The 19,323-nt window shown below is 34.8% G+C and overlaps 1 protein-coding gene across 1 annotated transcript; it reads left to right on the top strand.

Annotated features, from left to right (window-relative positions):
* Nucleotides 1-117: 117 nt before the first annotated feature.
* LOC121330522 (kinesin-like protein KIF14) lies at nucleotides 118-19,163 on the top strand. The gene is made up of 29 exons (XM_041277099.1): nucleotides 118-1,514; nucleotides 1,915-2,169; nucleotides 2,344-2,431; nucleotides 2,852-2,950; nucleotides 3,219-3,271; nucleotides 3,569-3,599; nucleotides 3,720-3,827; nucleotides 4,238-4,354; nucleotides 4,734-4,855; nucleotides 5,179-5,351; nucleotides 5,834-5,981; nucleotides 6,620-6,683; nucleotides 6,924-7,108; nucleotides 7,252-7,354; nucleotides 7,486-7,643; nucleotides 7,851-7,998; nucleotides 8,205-8,357; nucleotides 8,450-8,585; nucleotides 9,010-9,103; nucleotides 9,343-9,484; nucleotides 10,640-10,743; nucleotides 11,443-11,537; nucleotides 12,414-12,638; nucleotides 12,823-13,010; nucleotides 14,116-14,274; nucleotides 14,357-14,479; nucleotides 15,486-15,560; nucleotides 17,447-17,585; nucleotides 17,830-19,163. The coding sequence occupies exons 1-29, from the start codon at nucleotides 406-408 to the stop codon at nucleotides 18,213-18,215; spliced, it is 4,980 nt and encodes a 1,659-aa protein (XP_041133033.1). The 5' UTR covers nucleotides 118-405; the 3' UTR covers nucleotides 18,216-19,163.
* The last annotated feature ends 160 nt before the right edge of the window (nucleotides 19,164-19,323 follow it).

Raw genomic sequence — 19,323 nt, 5'->3', positions numbered from 1 at the left:
TAGCGGTTTTAGTTGTGCTGCAATTGTAATTTTATATATATATATATATATATATATATATATATATATATATATATATATATATATATATATATATAAATTTTTTTGGGGGGGGGGTAGTTTTTCAATGCTACAACAATTACTCATTTATTGACGATTACATGTGTCCTGTAGTATTCAAGTTATATGTGGTGAATTATATGCATCTCAATAAACGTTTACAATATGGATTACAGTTATGTATATTTGTCATGCTTTGTTTTAACATCACATTTAACTTGATTCGCAGGTAACCGTGAACGAAAACTGAAGAAATATATGGTTGCTCAAGGGCGTGAAACGATTTACAAATTTATATTTTATGCAAAATTTGGAATTAACTGTGTAACCTAATATTTTGCCAATATGCCTATTTACACCACTCCCACAAGAAATCACACTGCTGTTTTTGGGCGCCTCCAACCTAAAAACAGTGAATTGAGTGACTTTTCTAAAAGCAATAACAAGCCTAAAGCACATGAGCAGTGGGAGAACAGCAAGAGTATTGGGTTGTCCCTGGACAAAAGCAAAGAAATTAATAAGACATATGTAGTATCTGCTGGTAAAAGGTTTGGCGGGACACCTGGTACACCCAGATCTGAAGGTAGGCTGACCCTTCAGAGGAGAAAACCAGACTGTAAAGGTGAGCAGAATGACAAAGAGCCTGATGAGAATGATGAAAATAAAGTTGAGGTTCCAGAAAAAAGGCTTACATTGCAGCGTCGGACAAGAACAGGTTCTGTAGATAAAAGCAGCCCAGAAAAAGACAAGATAATAACTGAGAAACAAGGTGAAATTACCAGCTTAGGCTCACAACGGCACGTAAATAATGACGTATTGTTTGTACCAGATGCTGGTAGCAAAACACTTCAAGTTACATCAGTTCAACGGTCAGGGAGTTTCACACCAAGAACTAAACCGGCCCCATCGACACCTGGACAATCGGCTGGAAAAGTTGGTGAAAAACCTATAAAGTCTTTCCAGAAAGTAAGTGCTGAACTTGCTTTGAACCCAAGTGTTGTACCCAAAGCAGAAGGTTTAAACAAATTAACTTCAACACCTACCAAAAGAACACCAGTTGCAAAAGTGAATTCAAAAGATATTGCGAGAGAATCTATAAAACCGGCAAACACAAAGTATGGTAGTTTGGAAAGGCAAAGAACGCCTCTACAGGCTAATGGGGAAAGTGTCAAACCCACAGCAAAATGCTCCACTCTTCCGGATCGCACAAAATTCCTCCTTGGAACTCCGGGAAGAAGCTTGTTATCCAACCTGCAGGTGACAAAGCCAAGAAAGACGGTCAGTTCTGCTAATTCAGCACCTATCGGTGCAAAATCAGGGTATGGAACACCTGGTAAAGGAATTTCATCAAAGGAGGAGATGACCATACAGAGCACAGTGCTGGGCCAGGATGCTTTAAAGATGGAAAACAGTGCAGTGACAGTGGCAGTAAGGGTGAGACCATTCAATAACCGGTAAGCATACAAATAGGTCTGTACCTATTTAAAGGATTTTACTGGTAAATGTTGTATAGGCCGTGTTATCTGCTAAATATCGAATTATCAATGTTTATACCGCCAAATAATCAAATCTCTTTTACAGTAGAGTTTGAGTGGCGGTTGAAAGGTGATTTCCAAGTCAAGTTAGTCTATTTCTATTTTTCTTTATAATCTTATACCTTCAATTCACCTAAATCTAACCATATTCTTACTAATAGGTGTTTGACAATGGCCCCTCGAACATTTTGAAAACATATTTGAAAACAATCGTGTTTTTTGACCAGCAATGTTCAATGACATTTTCACCTCTGGTTATTTGGGTTCTATGAGTGGCAAAAAGCTCGTACTGATATGTCTGATATTACACTTTATCTAGGGAGAAGACAGAAAAGGCCCATCAAGTAGTCTTCATGGAAAGGCAGGAAACAATAGTCCAACATCCGGAGTCCAAACAGTCCCATTCCTTTGTATATGACTTTTCCTTTTGGTCTTTTGATAAAACGCATCCAAGTTTTGCTAGTCAAAAGACAGTTTATGAAAAGCTGGCATTACCTCTGCTGGAAAGAGCATTTGAGGGGTACAACACCTGTCTCTTTGCGTATGGTCAGACTGGATCTGGGAAGTCATACACGTAAGTGTTCATACTCTACTAAGGATCAAGTTCTGTATGCAATCACCATCCTTGTGCTATGCCTGACTTGTCATTTGTGTCATTCCCCACATATTTAGTAATGTAAAATAATGCAGTGTTTTTTATAGTGTTATTGGTTTGTATGTCTTTGATTTTTTTTAAATTCCCTATTAGAATGATGGGTTTCAGTGAGGACACAGGGGTTATACCGAGATTCTGCGAAGATCTATTCTCCAGAGTGAAAAAGTCAGAAAACCAAGAGGTAATAAGATGTCTTCCATCTTAAATAAATTATTTTTAATAATAAATTAATTCATTTTAGAATTCAAAATAATTGACCACACTGTCCACTCTGGATAGATTTATGTCTAATACGTTTTGCTTTCCCTGTGGACAAATACTTAAAATGTTGAAAATTTCAAGTATTTCCCTGAGAGAGGTATTTTTGTTATTAGTACTGCTGGCCATCTCTCCATAGGAATGTGTGCTTCTGAGCCAATAAAATAAATGTGAAGGAGAGATATACCTCTGTTACACTGATAGCATTTTATGATTGGTGTTTCTTCAACAGTGCCATCCACTATAAGCCAAGTTAGTCAAAGTCACATTAGCCACATTAGACAACATTTTTGCATAAATTGGTTCCAAACTTAAAATTGACCTATGCTGTTTTTATGTTAAGGTTTCATATCGTCTTGAAATGAGCTATTTTGAAGTTTACAATGAGAAAATTCATGACTTATTGGTAGTGAAGGATGAAAATGGTCAAAATAAGCAACCAGTAAGTACTCAGAAATAAAACACTATGGCTTTTCTGCATGTCTGACTGTAATGTTGTTTTCAATTTTGGGACAATGTATAGTATACTCTTTATCTAGTGGTGTCTTTATTTCATACAGTGTTATCTATATGCAAATATATATTTTAAACTATGGTTTTAATTCAGACAGTCCAGTATTTTTATGTACAAATAAAATAAGACATACAGTACAGCATGTTTCTTTATAAAATATATTTTGAGCTGATATAACTGATTTCTCTTTTCACAGCTTAGAGTAAGAGAACACCCAGTCTTTGGACCCTATGTAGCAGACCTGTCAATGTAAGTTTACACTACAGATATTGTATTTATTAATTTTTCTAGACCTTACAAAAACTGTTCTTCATTAAAAGCATTTTTTTTTTTCACACCTTGATCGCTTCCAGTCACAAATTTGATCATGTGATGTGAATTATGTCCGATGTACCTGCCTGTGTAGATATGCGCTTGGGTCTTTCGACAGGTCCATTATCTACCCTGGCATTTTTACAAAACCATAACATAAATACAGACACCAAAAACTACATTTAAAGCGTTTCGTTGTCAACATTCACGTGTTTACATTTTTGCTTCTTCCAGGAATGTAGTTGGCTCATTTGCTGATATTCAGGTGAGTGCTATAAATATGCTGAGCAAGAGTTTATTCTTTTTTTTTTTTTTTTTTTTTTTAATCGTAGCAGGTTTGCTGACAAGTTACAGCTCTCACATTCTACTTCTCTCTTTCCCCCAGAGCTGGCTTGAGCTGGGTAATAAACAGCGAGCCACTGCTGCCACAGGAATGAATGATAAGAGCTCGAGGTCTCACTCTGTCTTCACTCTAGTCATGACTCAAACCAAGGTGACCTTTCATTAATGAAATGCGTTTTTAAATAAGTTAAAGATTTTTGGATGTGTTCAAATAGGCCTCTAACTTATGTTTGCCCTAGATGGCGTCACAGAGTTGTAGAATTTCCAGGTTTTGTCTAACAACTGAGGCTGCAGGAGGCTGCAGGAGGCTGAAGTCATATACTTAGTTTCTATGTAGTTTAGGATACATTATTATTTACGACAGTACCATTGTGTTATTTATTAAAGTACCCTAAATGGCAAACCTGCTTATGAATGGCTAAAGAACTGGTTAGTAATAACTGTTTTCAAAAAATATATCTCAAGAGATTGATTTTTCATAATTGATGTGATGGTGCCTTTATCCGTGCAACTCTTGGTTTAGTCTGTTTCCTGGTTTTAAGTGTGCATGCTTTCTCATAGACTGAGTTTGTAGACGAGGAGGAGCATGATCACACGATCACCAGCAGGATAAACCTAGTGGACCTGGCAGGGAGCGAGCGCTGCTCCACAGCACAGACCAGCGGAGACCGGCTCAAGGTAATCCAATACAAGGAACTGAACATGATTTCACATACATTTGAACTGTATGTACCTGTTATGTATTTAAGTGGCCAGTTGCATACAACTGCTTCATTTAAATATCCCCTTAGTTTTCCACTTTTAAGTTTAAGGTTGTTGCACAATGCTGATTAACACATTGAAGTCAATAACCTAAAAAAAATAAAAAATTATGCTACCAGCCCCAGAACTTTTAATAATGGAACACTTCTCAAACAATTCCAAACATCACTTTACTGTATTAATAATTTAGTATTAAGCGCCTTTCCCTTAAAAAAAATCATACCAATATGTGTTATGCATCTGTAATCTACCAGGTGATTTCTCTGCAATTAATGTGATTTGTTCATCTCTATAGGAAGGTGTAAGCATCAACAAGTCCTTGTTAACCTTGGGAAAGGTTATTTCTGCACTTTCTGAACACACCTCGCAGAACAAGAAGAAGATCTTCATTCCTTACAGAGAATCTGTGTTAACATGGTAAGAGACATTGCCTAGCTAACATCCATGAAAGGCACATTACTTTTTGTTGTTCATATACTGAAATAATGTTATAAAAAATACAATACTGAGGCAGCTTTCGACATTTGAAAGCATTATAAAAATCATTATTGATATACAGTACTGCAACTAGGCATTTTAGTAATGTATAATTTCACATTGTCTTTAAAAATCTTATGTAGTATGCTACCATAATCAGGTTTAATTAAATGTCCTCAATGCTTCGTGGGGGTAAGATATCTTTTTAAATCATCCTGATTTTCCCGGAGACAATCTGTGTTTCACATGTTTTCAATGACCAGGTTGTTGAAAGAGAGCCTTGGTGGGAACTCAAAAACTGCCATGATCGCCACTATTAGTCCTGCAGCCAGTTATGTGGAGGAGTCCCTCAGCACACTTCGATATGCCAAACAAGCCCGCATGATAATCAATATCGCCAAGGTTAACGAGGATACCAACGCTAAATTAATCAGAGGTGGGTCACTGTTTACTAACTTATCACAACTGCCGGATTTGTACTACCTGGGAAAATAACAGGACATAATAACTATTTGCAAATATTGTCACTAGAGATGTAACAACATTTAGTTATACAGATTACGTAATTTAATTATAAGCTACGGAACTAAAGCAAGATTAAGATTATTAAAAGAGGGTAGTGTCTATTCATAACAGTAATGTTGTTTTCCAAGTACTGTATGCACATGGTTTTGGGAGGCAACTACATTTGTCATGGTATAAGAATTTTATTCTGGAAATACTTGCTGCCTTAAAGGAAAAAAAAATAACGCTTTTTTGGCAAGTTCATATTATGCTGTGAAAACAGCCTAAAATGTTTATACATATTACAGTTCACTTTCAATTTGTCCTATTTCAATAAACAAATACTTAATAAACACTGACTGTATTTTTCTCAGTGAAATATTTTAGTTGTTCTACTTTTTTATATTTATTTAGAGCTGAAAGCTGAAGTTGAAAAGTTGAAATCGGCGCAGATGAGCATCCAGGGCATTGAACCAGAGAAATATAAACTGTTCAGACAAGAAATAGTGAGTCTTAAAATGCAGTTAACTCAGCAGGAGAGGGAAATGGCTGAGGCTCACAGGTATTCTTTTATTTCTTTTTTTTTTTTTTAGAATAATTTGTTTACACATTAACACAGGCCTGAAATCAATTAAAATGCTGGAGTGATGCGGGAAATGGGGGGAAGAAAGATTGGGGAAAAAAAATCCCAGGACAACTGAAAACATAAGAAAAAGAAAATACTTCTGTAATTAATGGGATGGAGAGCCTCTGTCTCCAATCCCGTTCTCCACTCACCGAACACATAACCCCGAGTGAGTGAAAACATGCTGCTTTTATGCAGATGTACCGAGACTCGATTGCTAATCAATCATTCAATTGGAGTTGCGGTACAACTGCACGTGAATTAATAAAGTGCAATTCCCCATGCTCACGTATTATTACTTTTTACTTGCACGTGAAGTGCTGTGCAATCCTCCTGCATAAATACAAACTGTACCAATGACTATACACCAACATTAACACACAGCATACAACATGAAAATACACACAGGGGCAGGCACTTTGCCACAGACACATTTTAAATGAACCTACTGAAATAGCACTGCTTTATTGACCTTGTTAGATTCTGGTTAGATGTGATATTGCCCTAAAGGCTGATCTCTTGCTAGCAGTACAGTATAAATAATTTTATTTGTATTATTACTCTGCTCTTTTTAGAACTTGGAAAGAGAAGCTTGAGCAAGCTGAAAAACGAAAGCAAGAAGAGACCAAAGAGTTACAGGTGCCCCTTTGTTTCTTTGTAATACTGTATAGGGCAGCTGGGATTGATTCTTTAAATGTGTTTTTTTTCAGGCATATGCAGTTCATTTATTTAAAGTATCTGTACTATGTGCAAAAATAGCCTGGGATTAGAAATTACATTACAACAACGTTAGCAAAATAAAGGCAAAACAATGATGTGATTTTTTTTTTCCCCCCTAAATTTGTTTATTTATCTAATGTTTTTATTTTCTTTAAACAGAAAGCTGGCATTACATTTAAAGTGGATAACCGTTTGCCAAACCTTGTCAATCTCAATGAGGATCCACAGCTTTCAGAAATGCTGTTGTATATGATCAAAGAAGGGCAGACCAAAGTCGGAAGATATAAGTCAAATTCAGCTCATGATATAAATCTTTCTGGAGCCCTTATTGCTGACGATCACTGGTAAGTCAGGTGCAATTTTTTGTGCGCATTTATAAAAAGTCTATAATTAGGTAACTATAACGAAAGTAAAATTAATTTTTATTCTGTGGTTTTATTCAGAGTAAACAAAAAACACACAATTTCATTCTCTGTTGTCTTTTCAGTGTCATTTCAAACATAGCTGGTACAGTAAGCATCACTCCAGTTAAAGATGCAAAGACATATGTAAACGGAATCCTTGTCTCTGATTCAACAGTCCTACACCATGTAAGTTGTGTGCAGTTCAATTTGTTTTTATCAAGTGAAGAGCACAGATAACAACAGTTAACTGTTGACTTGCTAGATTTTTCTGTTGGTTAATCCATCGTACTTTCCCTTTGACCCGGTGTGTTTTGTAGGGGGACAGAATTATTCTTGGAGGGGACCATTATTTTCGATTCAACCACCCAGTTGAAGTGCAGAGTGGAAAAAGAGTTTCCTGTTGGACTGGCCCAGGGGATGTACCCAAGGACTTTGAGTTTGCAAAAAATGAATTATTAGCAGCTCAAAGAGCACAGTAAGTAAATGTGAAGACTGTGGGCTTTTATCTCATTAACTGTTTTTATTTATCAAGTTTGTTAGCCAGAATGAGTAAACTTTCTTAGTCCTTGGCTGTTTTTTATTTCCATACTGGTGTTGTTTCATGTGATCTGCTCTGTATAGGAATATGCTAAAGACTCCAAACCAGTACTGAGAGGTGTGTATTGTTTGTGTTGCTCTTTAGGCTCGAAGAAGAGATTGAGGAAGCTCGTATGAAAGCCAAAGAAGAAATGATTCAGGGAATACAAGTTGCCAAGGAGATGGCGCAGAAGGAGCTTTCTGACCAGAAAACATTATACGAAAATAAAATTAAAGCTTTAGAAAAGGAATTGGTATGTTTTTAATTGCTATGTGTGGCCCTCAAAATAATCTAATCTTAAATATATAAAAAGCTAATATATCTGAAAACACCAGTATCCTTGGGACATAATGATTTGCATGCATATAATTAAAATAAATAAATAAAAATAGTTTTAAAAAAATAAAATAATAATTGAGCATTGTTACCATTTAAACAAGTGGTCTGGTATTTCTCCAGGGGGAAGAAGCCCAGAAGAAGAAACTCGAGGAACTTAATAACAAGAAAGCTGTCAGCAAAATCGAGGAGCTTCAGAGTGTGAAAACACAACTTGAATTGAAGGTGCAGGTGAATAAAAAACGACTGGAAATGGAAGCTCTAGCTACCCGACAGGTATTTATCTGAATTTTGACTTAACTGTACTGAGAAAGAAAACATTCTACGGTAATGTCTGCTAATGTCATTCCTCTATGCTTTATTTCCAGGCACTCTCAGATCATGACACCCGTCATGCAAAAATTATTGAAGCTTTAGAAGCAGAAAAAAAGAAAATAACTGAAGATTTAGAAAGGATACAGCAAAAACGTTTACAAAAGGAAAAAGGAAGTGTTCCACAAAACAGTATGTTATATGGTTTTTAAATGTTTAACAATCAAATATTATGAAAGAAAGAGGTTATTTGTGAAGTAACTGTTCTCAGCAATGGACATTTTGAAATAGTTTCTTTTGATTACTTTTATATACTGCCTTTCTAAAGGGATTCACATTTAAGTTATGGAAAACATAACAGAAAGCTATGACTCATCAACTATTTGTATGTGATTTTGGTTATTTAAACAAAATCAGTATTTAAGACAACGTCTCCTTTAACACATGTGCATGCTGCAGAATTTAGAATAAGAAAGTTAGAATATTTGGTACGAGATTCTAAATACATATTCAGAATACAGCTTATCTTGAAATTATTTTTCCACACACATACATACACACTCGGACACTCAATTGATAATTTTAATTCCAGGCTCATAAGTGTTGTCTGTTTCAGCTCAACCACAGTGGGACTCCATGAAGCTGTCTGTGATGATCCAGGAAGCAAATGCTATTGGCAGCAAACTGAGAAAACAAACAGTTTTCAGCAGGCAAGAGCTATCTTGTTGTATTTATTTACTGTCGGCAGGATGGCCCTAAATAGACGCACCATTTCATTCAGGTCACAGAGGGGTCCTTGAGAACAAACAAATAAAACCGCCCTTAATAATTGTAAGATGTGCTCCAGTGTTGATACAGTCTCCATGCTTTCCCAAAAATCGATGTTTTAATTATTAAATATAAACATGCATTAGATTAACAGCATGCTGTGCCTGTGTTAATTTAACAGACATGAACCATCTGATAAAGAAAGCGCAGATGATAAAGAACTGCTCCAAGTGCAAGTTCAGAACACCAAACTGGGAATCACAACAGTTTGGAGCCTAGAGAAATTTGAGAACAACCTAGCAGCAATGAGGGAACTTGATCAGGTAAGCTGGCTGGAAAATTAGGTTGTCTATGAAGACATTTGTAAGCAAGAGTTCAAACGCCCTGTGTCAAGCGCATAAACTACAGAAAGTTAACATGAAGTTATTATGTTGTCTGTATGATTTATGTCACGTTCTGCATTTACAGATATTGACACAAATATGATTTAAGCTTGGATCGCTAGAATTTAGTTGAAATTGTTTCCTTACGCTAAATTCTGTCCACATTTATACTCTTTGTAGCTTTTTACATTTTCTTTAACAATACCATCAACACATCTCTGTGTCCACATCTGACGCCATTGGGTAAATGAGACTAAACAAACAGTAACTGCCTTTTGTCTCTAGGGGTTTCCTTGTTCAACACATTAACATTCTGTTTAAACACATTACATTACTATGTTCTTTTATTGTTCTTATTTTCTGAAGAGTGTCTTGTTCGAACTTGAATATATATTATTGTAAGATTCTAAGTTGAAAATGTACTCTACATTAAAGAACTGTACAGTGCTTTTTTTTTTTTTTAAGGAATAGGGGAACAATCTCATTAAACTTCTGGATTAATTACATATTGAGCACCATGACTGCAAGCCCATGATAAGCACCACTGCTTTAAATTATGTTTGTTTGCACACTGTAGAAAACCCTTAGCTCTCCAACATGTGACTGAGAGATAGGAGAGGTGCAAAATTGGAGGTAGACAGCTTGAGAAGAAAGATATAGTTTAGGACGGCTTACGTTATCTAGCTGCAGGCAGATACTTATTGAACAGAAGATTCACTGCAATACGTGTTGCAGACAGCAGATTAGCTGTTTCAAACACAGTATAAAATTATTTGAGAAGAAAAAAATATAAAACTAAATTATTTTTTTTATATTAGTTGTATGGCAAGTTGACAAAAAACAAATGAATGTATGTTTTGGTAGTCTGTGTACATTTATTGAAAGATACATTTAAATGTAAACTTGGTGTTTCATATTGTGCTCTACTGTTAAATACCTTTTTATAATATATGACTGCTTTCAAAACCCCCATTAACACCAATTAAGACAAACTTATCTAAGGTAATATTTGGTATTCCAAGATTAATGTTAATCAGGGTCTGAGAAACCTTAGGATAGTGTTATAATTCACTGACTAAAACCATTTTCTCCCAGGGAAATGCTGGTTCAAGAGATGATGATGTGTTTTATGATCCCAATGACGAGTGGGAACCAGACATATCGGCTTCGTCCACATCATCCTCTTTTTCAAGAAGAAGGTAAAAAACGCTAAGCAATGCAAAAACATTATTAGTAGCCTTATGCAGTCCCTAAAAGTAATATGTTCCTGGTTGGTTTTGAGCCAAATTAAACATCACCAAGACTGCTTGCTCCAACAAAAGCTGCCTGAGCCACTCTTGGACAGAAGCCGAGCGTATATTGATGCTGTTCGCACAATGTGCTTTTCTGTCGTCAAGAAATAACATTTTTCTTTTTCTTTTTCTTTTTTTTTTTTAAATAGTTCATTTGCATTGCTAAGCTACTTTTTTGAGATGGGTTTTACCTCTCTCTGCCTTTGACGAATAAAACCGTAGCGGTAATTACAGGAGAACTCCAATCCTTAAAGTGTGTGTGTGTGTGTGTGTGTGTGTGTGTGTGTGTGTGTATATATATATATATATATATATATATATATATATATATATATATATATATATATATATATATATATATATATATAAATTGCCTACTTTTACAATACAAGCATACTTTTACAATATTATATTAATATGTGAGGAATGAAAACTCTCCTGAGTAAATATCGATGATCACAGGGTACTTTCAAGCTTCCATGAGCAATATAATGTCATTTTGGGCTGTATGATGTTAACACTATTATTTGATTATTATTCTACACTATGTGGCTTGCACGTATCTTTTAAAGTCAATAATGCCTTTTTTTAAACATTTTTTACTAGAAGCAGGAGTCTTTTAAAAGGCAGGAGAATCTCAGGACGACTCTATGAAATAAGAGTTCATCCAATTCAGAGTCTTCTCAACTCCCAAAATTCAGGTAATATTAAATTGCTGTGAACATTGTTGTGGTCTTTGTACTGTATTGTCATCTAAAGGCAAGCTTTTGAAAAGATGGACAAACACAACTTTTACTCATAAAACAAGCCACAGCTTTCCAGAATTTCTACTGGTTGCCATAGGAATGGTAGTAGAATCATCATTTATCAGTCTGCCCAAGTCAGTGACGCTAGTTAGCTAAACAACTACAATGCTTCCTCTGTTACAAGAGTGAGAAATTTTAAGACCCTTTTATTCTGTCTATTAACTCCAGATTTACAGATCCCATTAGCCAGAGTGTAAATTCTACCATTTTCTAAAGTCTTATGGCAGCAAGAATGTTAACTGTATTAAATTGTGTGGGCTAATCATTAAGTAGCATCTCAAGCTCAGATTTGTGTGCAGTTATTCAAGTGGAAAAGGTAGCATTACATTGGACTTACCTTTAACCCATTCAGTCCTGAATTAGCTGAAGAATGAGGACATGTTATTGAGTATACATGAGAACAGGATAAAAATAGTTTTTTTTAAATATATTTATACACTACCTCTCGGACTGGGACCTAGGATCCCTGTGAGGTAGAAATACGGCACTAGGATAAGGTGGAACCCAAGTATTAAAAGTGTGTATCATGATTTGTCCTTATATTTGAAACAACAATACTGTATGTGTTTTGTTTTCTTTTGTCATGTTACATTTTACAAAGCATTTTTTCATCTTAGGTAAAACTTAGAAGTCAATTAGACAAACCTACAAGTGCACGCTTTTTGTAAAATCTAATAATCCAATCTCAATAGCTGTTCAGAGTTTTACATTACACAGCACTCATGAACAGAAAACATTATTTCTTAAACATGTGTTATGTTTTCCCTCTAGGTTTAATTAATCACACCCACAGTGCACATTCCAGCATCTCTGAATCAACATTACCTCGCATATGCAAAGAACTGATTGGCTCTGCAGTGGAAAAACTCCGAAAATGTGGTGGGAATGAGGAGACCCTGCCAGACAGATTAATATCTGATATACTTACCATTCACACAGGAGTTACTGCCATCTCTGACCTTTATGAACATCTAGATGATGAAAGCCAAGAAAATTGTAAGCAAACCCTATTGTAGATTAGTTTTTCTGGCTTGTTTTGCTGAATTTGTATCTTGAAAATAAGTTATTAAAATAGAAGGCACTGAGGGTAATACTAGCTCGAGGTATTTTTAAAATGTCCATGGACAAAATCCCACAAATAAATGTATCTCTTTTTTTTTTTTTTTTTTTGCTTTGTTAGTGTTTGCTTGTAATCGTGAAACTCAATCCCAGCTGATAAGGGTGACATCGGCCTTTGAAAGAGTGACCTTTTTTACAATGCAGTGGAATTCTGATGTCAAACCATGTTCAGATTCTACATTGACTGTTGCTGAAGGTCTACAACGGGAAATAAAGAAAGTGGGTGGATATTTGCAGTTACTCATTCAGGTGGGTTCTTTTTTTTCTAGGAGGATTCTATTGCATTGCTATATTGTGCAAGTTGCCAGTTACCAAATGACAGGTGTCATTTTCTAAGAGGAATGGAATCAATCAATGTGTTTACATGACAAAGCGTTTTCCGAAAACTAATGTTTTTGGAAAACTGAATCAGAAAATTGATTTTCTTAAAACGTCACTTTTCTGTGTTTACATGATTAGCGATAGAAAATCTAATTAGAATTCAACTGTATACGTGGATTGAAGTTTTCGGAAAACGCAGGATATTTTCGCATGCAAAGTACTGTAGTAGCCTAAGTATGATTTGAAGACCGGGCATTTCTGTGATAGAACTGAGACCAATCCAAAAGCCCAAGTGCTTTATCGAAGTGTCAGGTCTTAAATTCAAAGATTACTATCCTATACCTCTATTCAGATTTCCCAAAATGTGAAATCAGCCTTTCCAACAGACATTATTTTAAATTCTCATGTCATTTTAAAGCTGGAAAACATTTGCTGCTTCAGTATGGGCTATTAACAAATACATACGGACTTTAACAAAAGTATTACTTTATCCCTAACTAGACAAATGGATGCATGCAGACTGACTACAGATTATTATTATTATTTTCTCTATTTTCTAAAACCACTTGCAGGAAAAAAGGGTCAAAGTTTGCTTACATTTTGTTAGTTTTTGGAATTTATTTGGAAATTTATAGGTGCTGTTTTCCGAAAACTGACTTTCGGGATATTCCGATACATTTTCCAAAAACTGTGTTTACATAACTTTTGATATCAGAGTTAGTTTTCGGAAAACTTAGTTTTCCGAAAAATATCTGAATTCTTATGCTTATGTATACGCACTGATTGATTAGTCAATGGCTAGGCATTAAAATAAATATGTCTTGAAAATGTAAAATTGCTCTTTCTACACTAAACATTATCTGTTTATGTATAATTAGTACCATAGTACACACACAAACGTAAGATAATAATTTAGTGAAAAAGTGTAAGCTTTTTCAGTAAATTATTATTTATTCAAAATCCATATTCTCTCTCTCTTCATGCGTGATTGAACCTAATTGGTTTCAGAACTTGTTACCATTGTGTTTTTTAGGGATGCGATTCAGATATTTCTTCAATGGTAACAGAAGCTCTAAACAACAGCAGCCAGTCTATAAAAAGAACAGTTCAATTAATTGGTCAACTTGCACTTGTAACTGGAACAGAACTCCACAGTGCAGAACGCAGAAGCGAAGGTGCAAGAACTTACAAGGTAAAAATGACGTTTTTAATGCAAAGTCTTTATGTATATTTTTACAGCAGTAGTTTTAATACTTCTTAATCTGTCATTCCAGAACTGCTTTGCTGTTCCACTTTATGAAGGAACATGCAAAGGACTGACTAGTCTTCTAGATGATGGGCTGCACCAGGTAAAGGAGCTGCAAAGAGACGTTCAAGCCATATTCCCTCAATCTGAGGTACGGAAATCAGTTCATATTTTCTAAGCATTAAAGCAGTAGGATCAGCCACAAATTACACTGTGTAACACAATTTTTGTTCCTGGGTAGTAAGTGTTATTTCCTAATTGCTTATGCCTCAAAAGTATAGAAAATGGCTATTATTCCCCACAAACTTTTCTTTTGTGACCAGGACAGTATAATCATAAATCTCGAAAAACTACTCAGTTGTTCACCCAGGAACAAAAAAAAATAAAAAATTTGTTACACAGTGTTATCAGCCATTAAACCATTTTGGTTTGGTTCTGCTATTAATTATTAATTGATTTTAATTATTCCTAATGTATATGAAAAACGTAGTTTTTACCTTGAAAAGCAATGCTGTATGTGTTGCCTGTTTACCTGTAATGAAACTATTTTGGTGGAAACCATATCCCTCTTTAAGGCCAATCTTTACGAGTTTAATTAAAGATACACAAGATGAAAGTGGTTTGTGCTCTGCTACCAGCTGCTTGTGTGGAAGGAGGAACTGCCATTTCCATCTTCATGTTAGCAGCAGGTAGTGGGGCTGACCTTCGAACATTTTCTGTGTTGCTTGGCGACACTGACCTTTCCCTCCTGGCAAAAACATGAGAGACACTGAGGTATTTAACAAAAAAAGAACAGCTACTGGATTTGAGCAAACTTTGATGTTTTAACAACTTGTGTACAAACTAAAAAGTTGAGATTGAATTCCAACTTGAAGATGACATTTGCAGAACAAGAGAAACATAATTTTAGATATTTTGTTTTCTGGATAGTATAATCTACATAAAAGATTGTTCAAGTTATGTTGTAATCTTGTACTTTTTATATAATTGTCATGATGCTAACAATTTACAAAGACAAAGTAATTTAAATATTTAGATATTTAGTCATCATGGGTAACAAAGGTAGTGTCAAATTTTCAGAATGATTTATTAAAACATAGTCTTGTTGATTGTACAGATCCCCCACTGATCTAATAATTGTACTTGTAAATATTCAGCTTTTGCAGGAGTTGAAGAAGAACATTTCAGTTTTAGCAACATCCATCCAGAGCTATATCATGCACTGTAAACAGGTAAGAAGAAGATATTATAGACTGCTAGATGCTGATTTAATGTTTCGAAGTATAATTTACATGATGATAGGCGCTCATAAAGTATTTAACAGTGGGTCAATTGCACTTACCTTGCATGGGTTGTCAACATTAGAATCTCAAATCCAGCCAGGTACTGCAGGCAACTGGCAATAATTAACAAATTGACTTGAGTTGACACCACTCAACTCCATTTAATTTGTAAATGAATTAAAGGCCTAGGTCAGTATAGCATTTGAAGCTAATTCGGGCAAAAGTGCACTGATAAAATTTGCTGCAAAATGCCGTTCTGAAAATAACAAAAAGAGAGTAAATATTTGAAACTTTATCGCATTGTGCTTTCCTTTTTTTTAAAAAGGTTCTCAAAAGAGTCATCACTTTTACTAAGCTAGGATGCTGGCGTTATCTGCTCTGACCAACTTTCTTCTGTTAATATTAAGCACTTCTACATTAGGAGCCAGGGACAAAGGGGAATGTGCCTCTTGTTTTGCCTCACTGTGGTCAAACAAAAGACTGGTCAGCAATAAAATATGGTGGTCCTTTCATTACTGTGCATAATGGATTCTACCATTTCACATGTAGGGTTTCCAGCTTGAATCTGTGTTTGTAATAAGAACACAGTTTGCATACTAACACTTAAGTTTTTTAAAGATGTGTTTTTATACTGCACAGCATGTTTATTTTAAATGTGAGCAATTGGTCACAACCAAAAGAAATGTATTTTAAGAAGAAATCAGTTCTGTTTCAGTAGGCATGAAAATTGTGTCTATTATAAATTCAGTATGTGCTGTACAAAAATCCTAAACTGTAATTTTGTGTTTATACACAGTACCTGTTTTTCCTATATTTCTTGGTTGTAGTTGTTAGACTAGATTGAAAAACATTTGATTGAATAACATTTTCATAGAAATACTTAAGCAATAGTCTAAGAAGTCAATTTTATTGTTAGTAGAATTACTGAGTTTTACTGATCGGTTCATTCATTTGAATGTTTTGCAATACATAGATTCTTTATATATTTTTTTGATGCAAGTCAAAGTAGGTGTTTAAACAATTCACATTTCAATCTGGGATTATATGGTTTATTTGGTTGCCTAAGGAATTTAATGGTGCTGTTTATAATAGTGTGATTTATGAACCCTGGCAGATCCAATACAATGAATAACCTTTTACGTGACTTAACTTTTATTTACCATAACAAAGCAACTGTCCAAGCTGCCCAATTAAAATAAGAACATGGAATGCATCCACAGAACAGCAATGGGAGGCTTTTCTGAGCTTTGTATTGTTCAACACAGTATCTATATTGTAGAGGCAGCTGTGCACTTCAGTTTATAGGCTCCTTATAAAAGATTATTCAGAAACACTGATATTTCAGAATCAGAATAAAGCATATTTATCTCTTAGACAAATGTACAATGTAGGTGCGCTTAAATCCTGTGGTTATTTTTAGTTGCTTATTCATAAAGTACGTTTGTCTTGGCACATGCTTAAGTTTGTTCTGACTGACTCAGCTAACCAAAATACAATAAAATGTGTTAAACAAGAGTAGGGCTTGTTTAAGTCTTGTTTCAAGCTCTTGCTGTCACATTTATACAGAGCTAAAAACAAATACTCAGTCATTTTTTTTTACCTTACATTACTACTAATTTACATAATCAAAAATGACATTTTTTTGTGCAATTTAATAGTATATGAACCTTTCTTCAGTGGCAATGAGGTGCAAATGCACTCATTTAAAAACCCTTTGAAGTCCCCAGGTTCACCTCATTGTATTTGATAACTGCATTATTTATAGTCTCCTGCTGCTACAGAACAGTATGCCAAAATATTATTTTATTTTTCTGTCTATACTTTGTATTTTACAGGAAAGCATTGGATCTTTAGAGGGGCAAGAGGGTGGTCATTCTGAGCATCTGAAGGCAGTGAAAACTATTGCTGTTGAATTTATCAAATTTATTGAGAGCATCAGGCAGATCCAGCTTATTGTCATCCGTGCTTTAAGAGGTAAAGATTTTAACATTTTAATCTCATGGTTATTGCTGACTAGGATCTGATGACCTGACTACTCAAGCTTTACTCCTTCTTATTTATTCTATAAAAAGAAAAAAAAATTGATGCTCACTGCTACAATGGAGCAACACACAGCACAGCTAGAGAATCATGTTCAGTTCATACTCAGTTATAGCAGGGACTCGCTCATCTTGTCAATAACATTTTTTTCCAATAAACGCATTTTTTTTTTCTTAAGGTCAAGGAAACAGTTTCAGTCTCAGGACATGCACAGACAAAATCTGTTCATCAGCAAAGAACATTGAGGAATGCATCTGCTCAATCAGTTCCTTCCCAAGCACTGCAGTGCACAACTCCACTACAAGACTTCAGATACCGTGCATGAAAAGTAGCTCTGCAAGAAATGATTTGGAGTCAGCAGTAAACTCATTAACAGCAGCTTATGATCAAATGCAAAGAGAAAAGAAAGATCTCTCCAACACACAAGAAGGGAGTTTCAGGGAAAATAGTCATTCACTTTCATCAAACACTTGGCAAAAAGAAGGAATTCACAGGACTGAATATACCTACACACCTCACACAAACTTAGCAAGTTTTTCACCCAGTGGGATTCAGTGGGTTTAAATACCAAGGCTGTAAATCTACATTTAATACACTTAATACTTTTGTATAAAATGTTATTTACTGTTTAAACCGTTTTGTCTACAAGGCAGATCTGCCTCAAGGTACCGCTGACAAGCCTGCTGTCTTTTCATAATATGCTACCCATTGTAACAGGTGTTGCCCCTTGTAATGTCACTTTTATGACATCCGCTTTTAAAATATTTATATTTTACTTTTGTTTTACATCAAATTTGTTTTCACACACAATATGCATGATAACACCTATTGCAAAAATCTGAAGTATAGTCACAGGTAAAAGTATGAGGTACTTTTTCAGTTGGGCAGAAAGTCTAACCACATCATATTGTAAAGCATCTGATGAATAGTATTGTGTCTTAAAGTCATACTACATGTTGGTAAACTTTTTTTTTTTTAATGAGTAATGTTGAATTTACAGTGGGCTAAAATTTATGAATGCTTTTTTTGTTATGTGAAAAAAAAAAGAATTGTTTGATAACTAAATGTCTAGTCTTGTACAAAGCCCCAGCTAAGTTATGTAACTTTTTCAAATTTTAAAAAAGGTTGTATCTAAACACTTCACAGTGTATGCAACGTTTTTGGTGTGTGTTAGTTTTCATGAATCTGGCGATACATACGCATTATTGCAAAATGTTATTAAATATAGTAGAAATGTGCTTTTTCAAGGTGTGGTTTGTGTGGGATTCAAAAAAGGAGTATATTTGGAGAAAAATATTTTAAATTAAATTTACTATACAAACTATTTGTGGAAAAGTTTTGTTTGATGTATGGAATATTACAACAAATGTATACTGTACTTTTTCATTACTATGCAAAACACACAGGACACTACATAATGCTGTATTAATTTAATGTGTGACAGAACAATGTTGTGTGTTCCTTTTTTATGTATCTTATATAATCATGCATGGTTTGAAATATCCTGCCTGAATGGACTTAGTTATTTAATAAAAAATTTTACTTAAATAAATCTTGTACTTTGTTTTTAACAGTTACCATAGATTAGTGGGATGCATCTACAGTCTTATATTGTTGTTTTTGGACTAATTATGCTTTTAGATGCTGCAGTAAGTTCGGTAGTTGGTTTGTA

The sequence above is a fragment of the Polyodon spathula genome, chromosome 18 (genome assembly GCF_017654505.1).
Source record: "Polyodon spathula isolate WHYD16114869_AA chromosome 18, ASM1765450v1, whole genome shotgun sequence".
In the NCBI taxonomy this organism is placed as follows: Eukaryota; Metazoa; Chordata; class Actinopteri; order Acipenseriformes; family Polyodontidae; genus Polyodon; species Polyodon spathula.
This window is presented reverse-complemented; position numbering and strand designations above follow the sequence as displayed.

Excerpts from the sequence above, each read along its gene's own strand:
- LOC121330522 (XM_041277099.1), top strand. The coding sequence starts at position 406 with ATGCCTATTTACACCACTCCCACAAGAAATCACACTGCTGTTTTTGGG. Across the intron at positions 8,586-9,009 it reads AGGAAGTGTTCCACAAAACA|CTCAACCACAGTGGGACTCC; the intron begins GTATGTTATATG and ends TGTCTGTTTCAG. Across the intron at positions 13,011-14,115 it reads ATTTGCAGTTACTCATTCAG|GGATGCGATTCAGATATTTC; the intron begins GTGGGTTCTTTT and ends TGTGTTTTTTAG.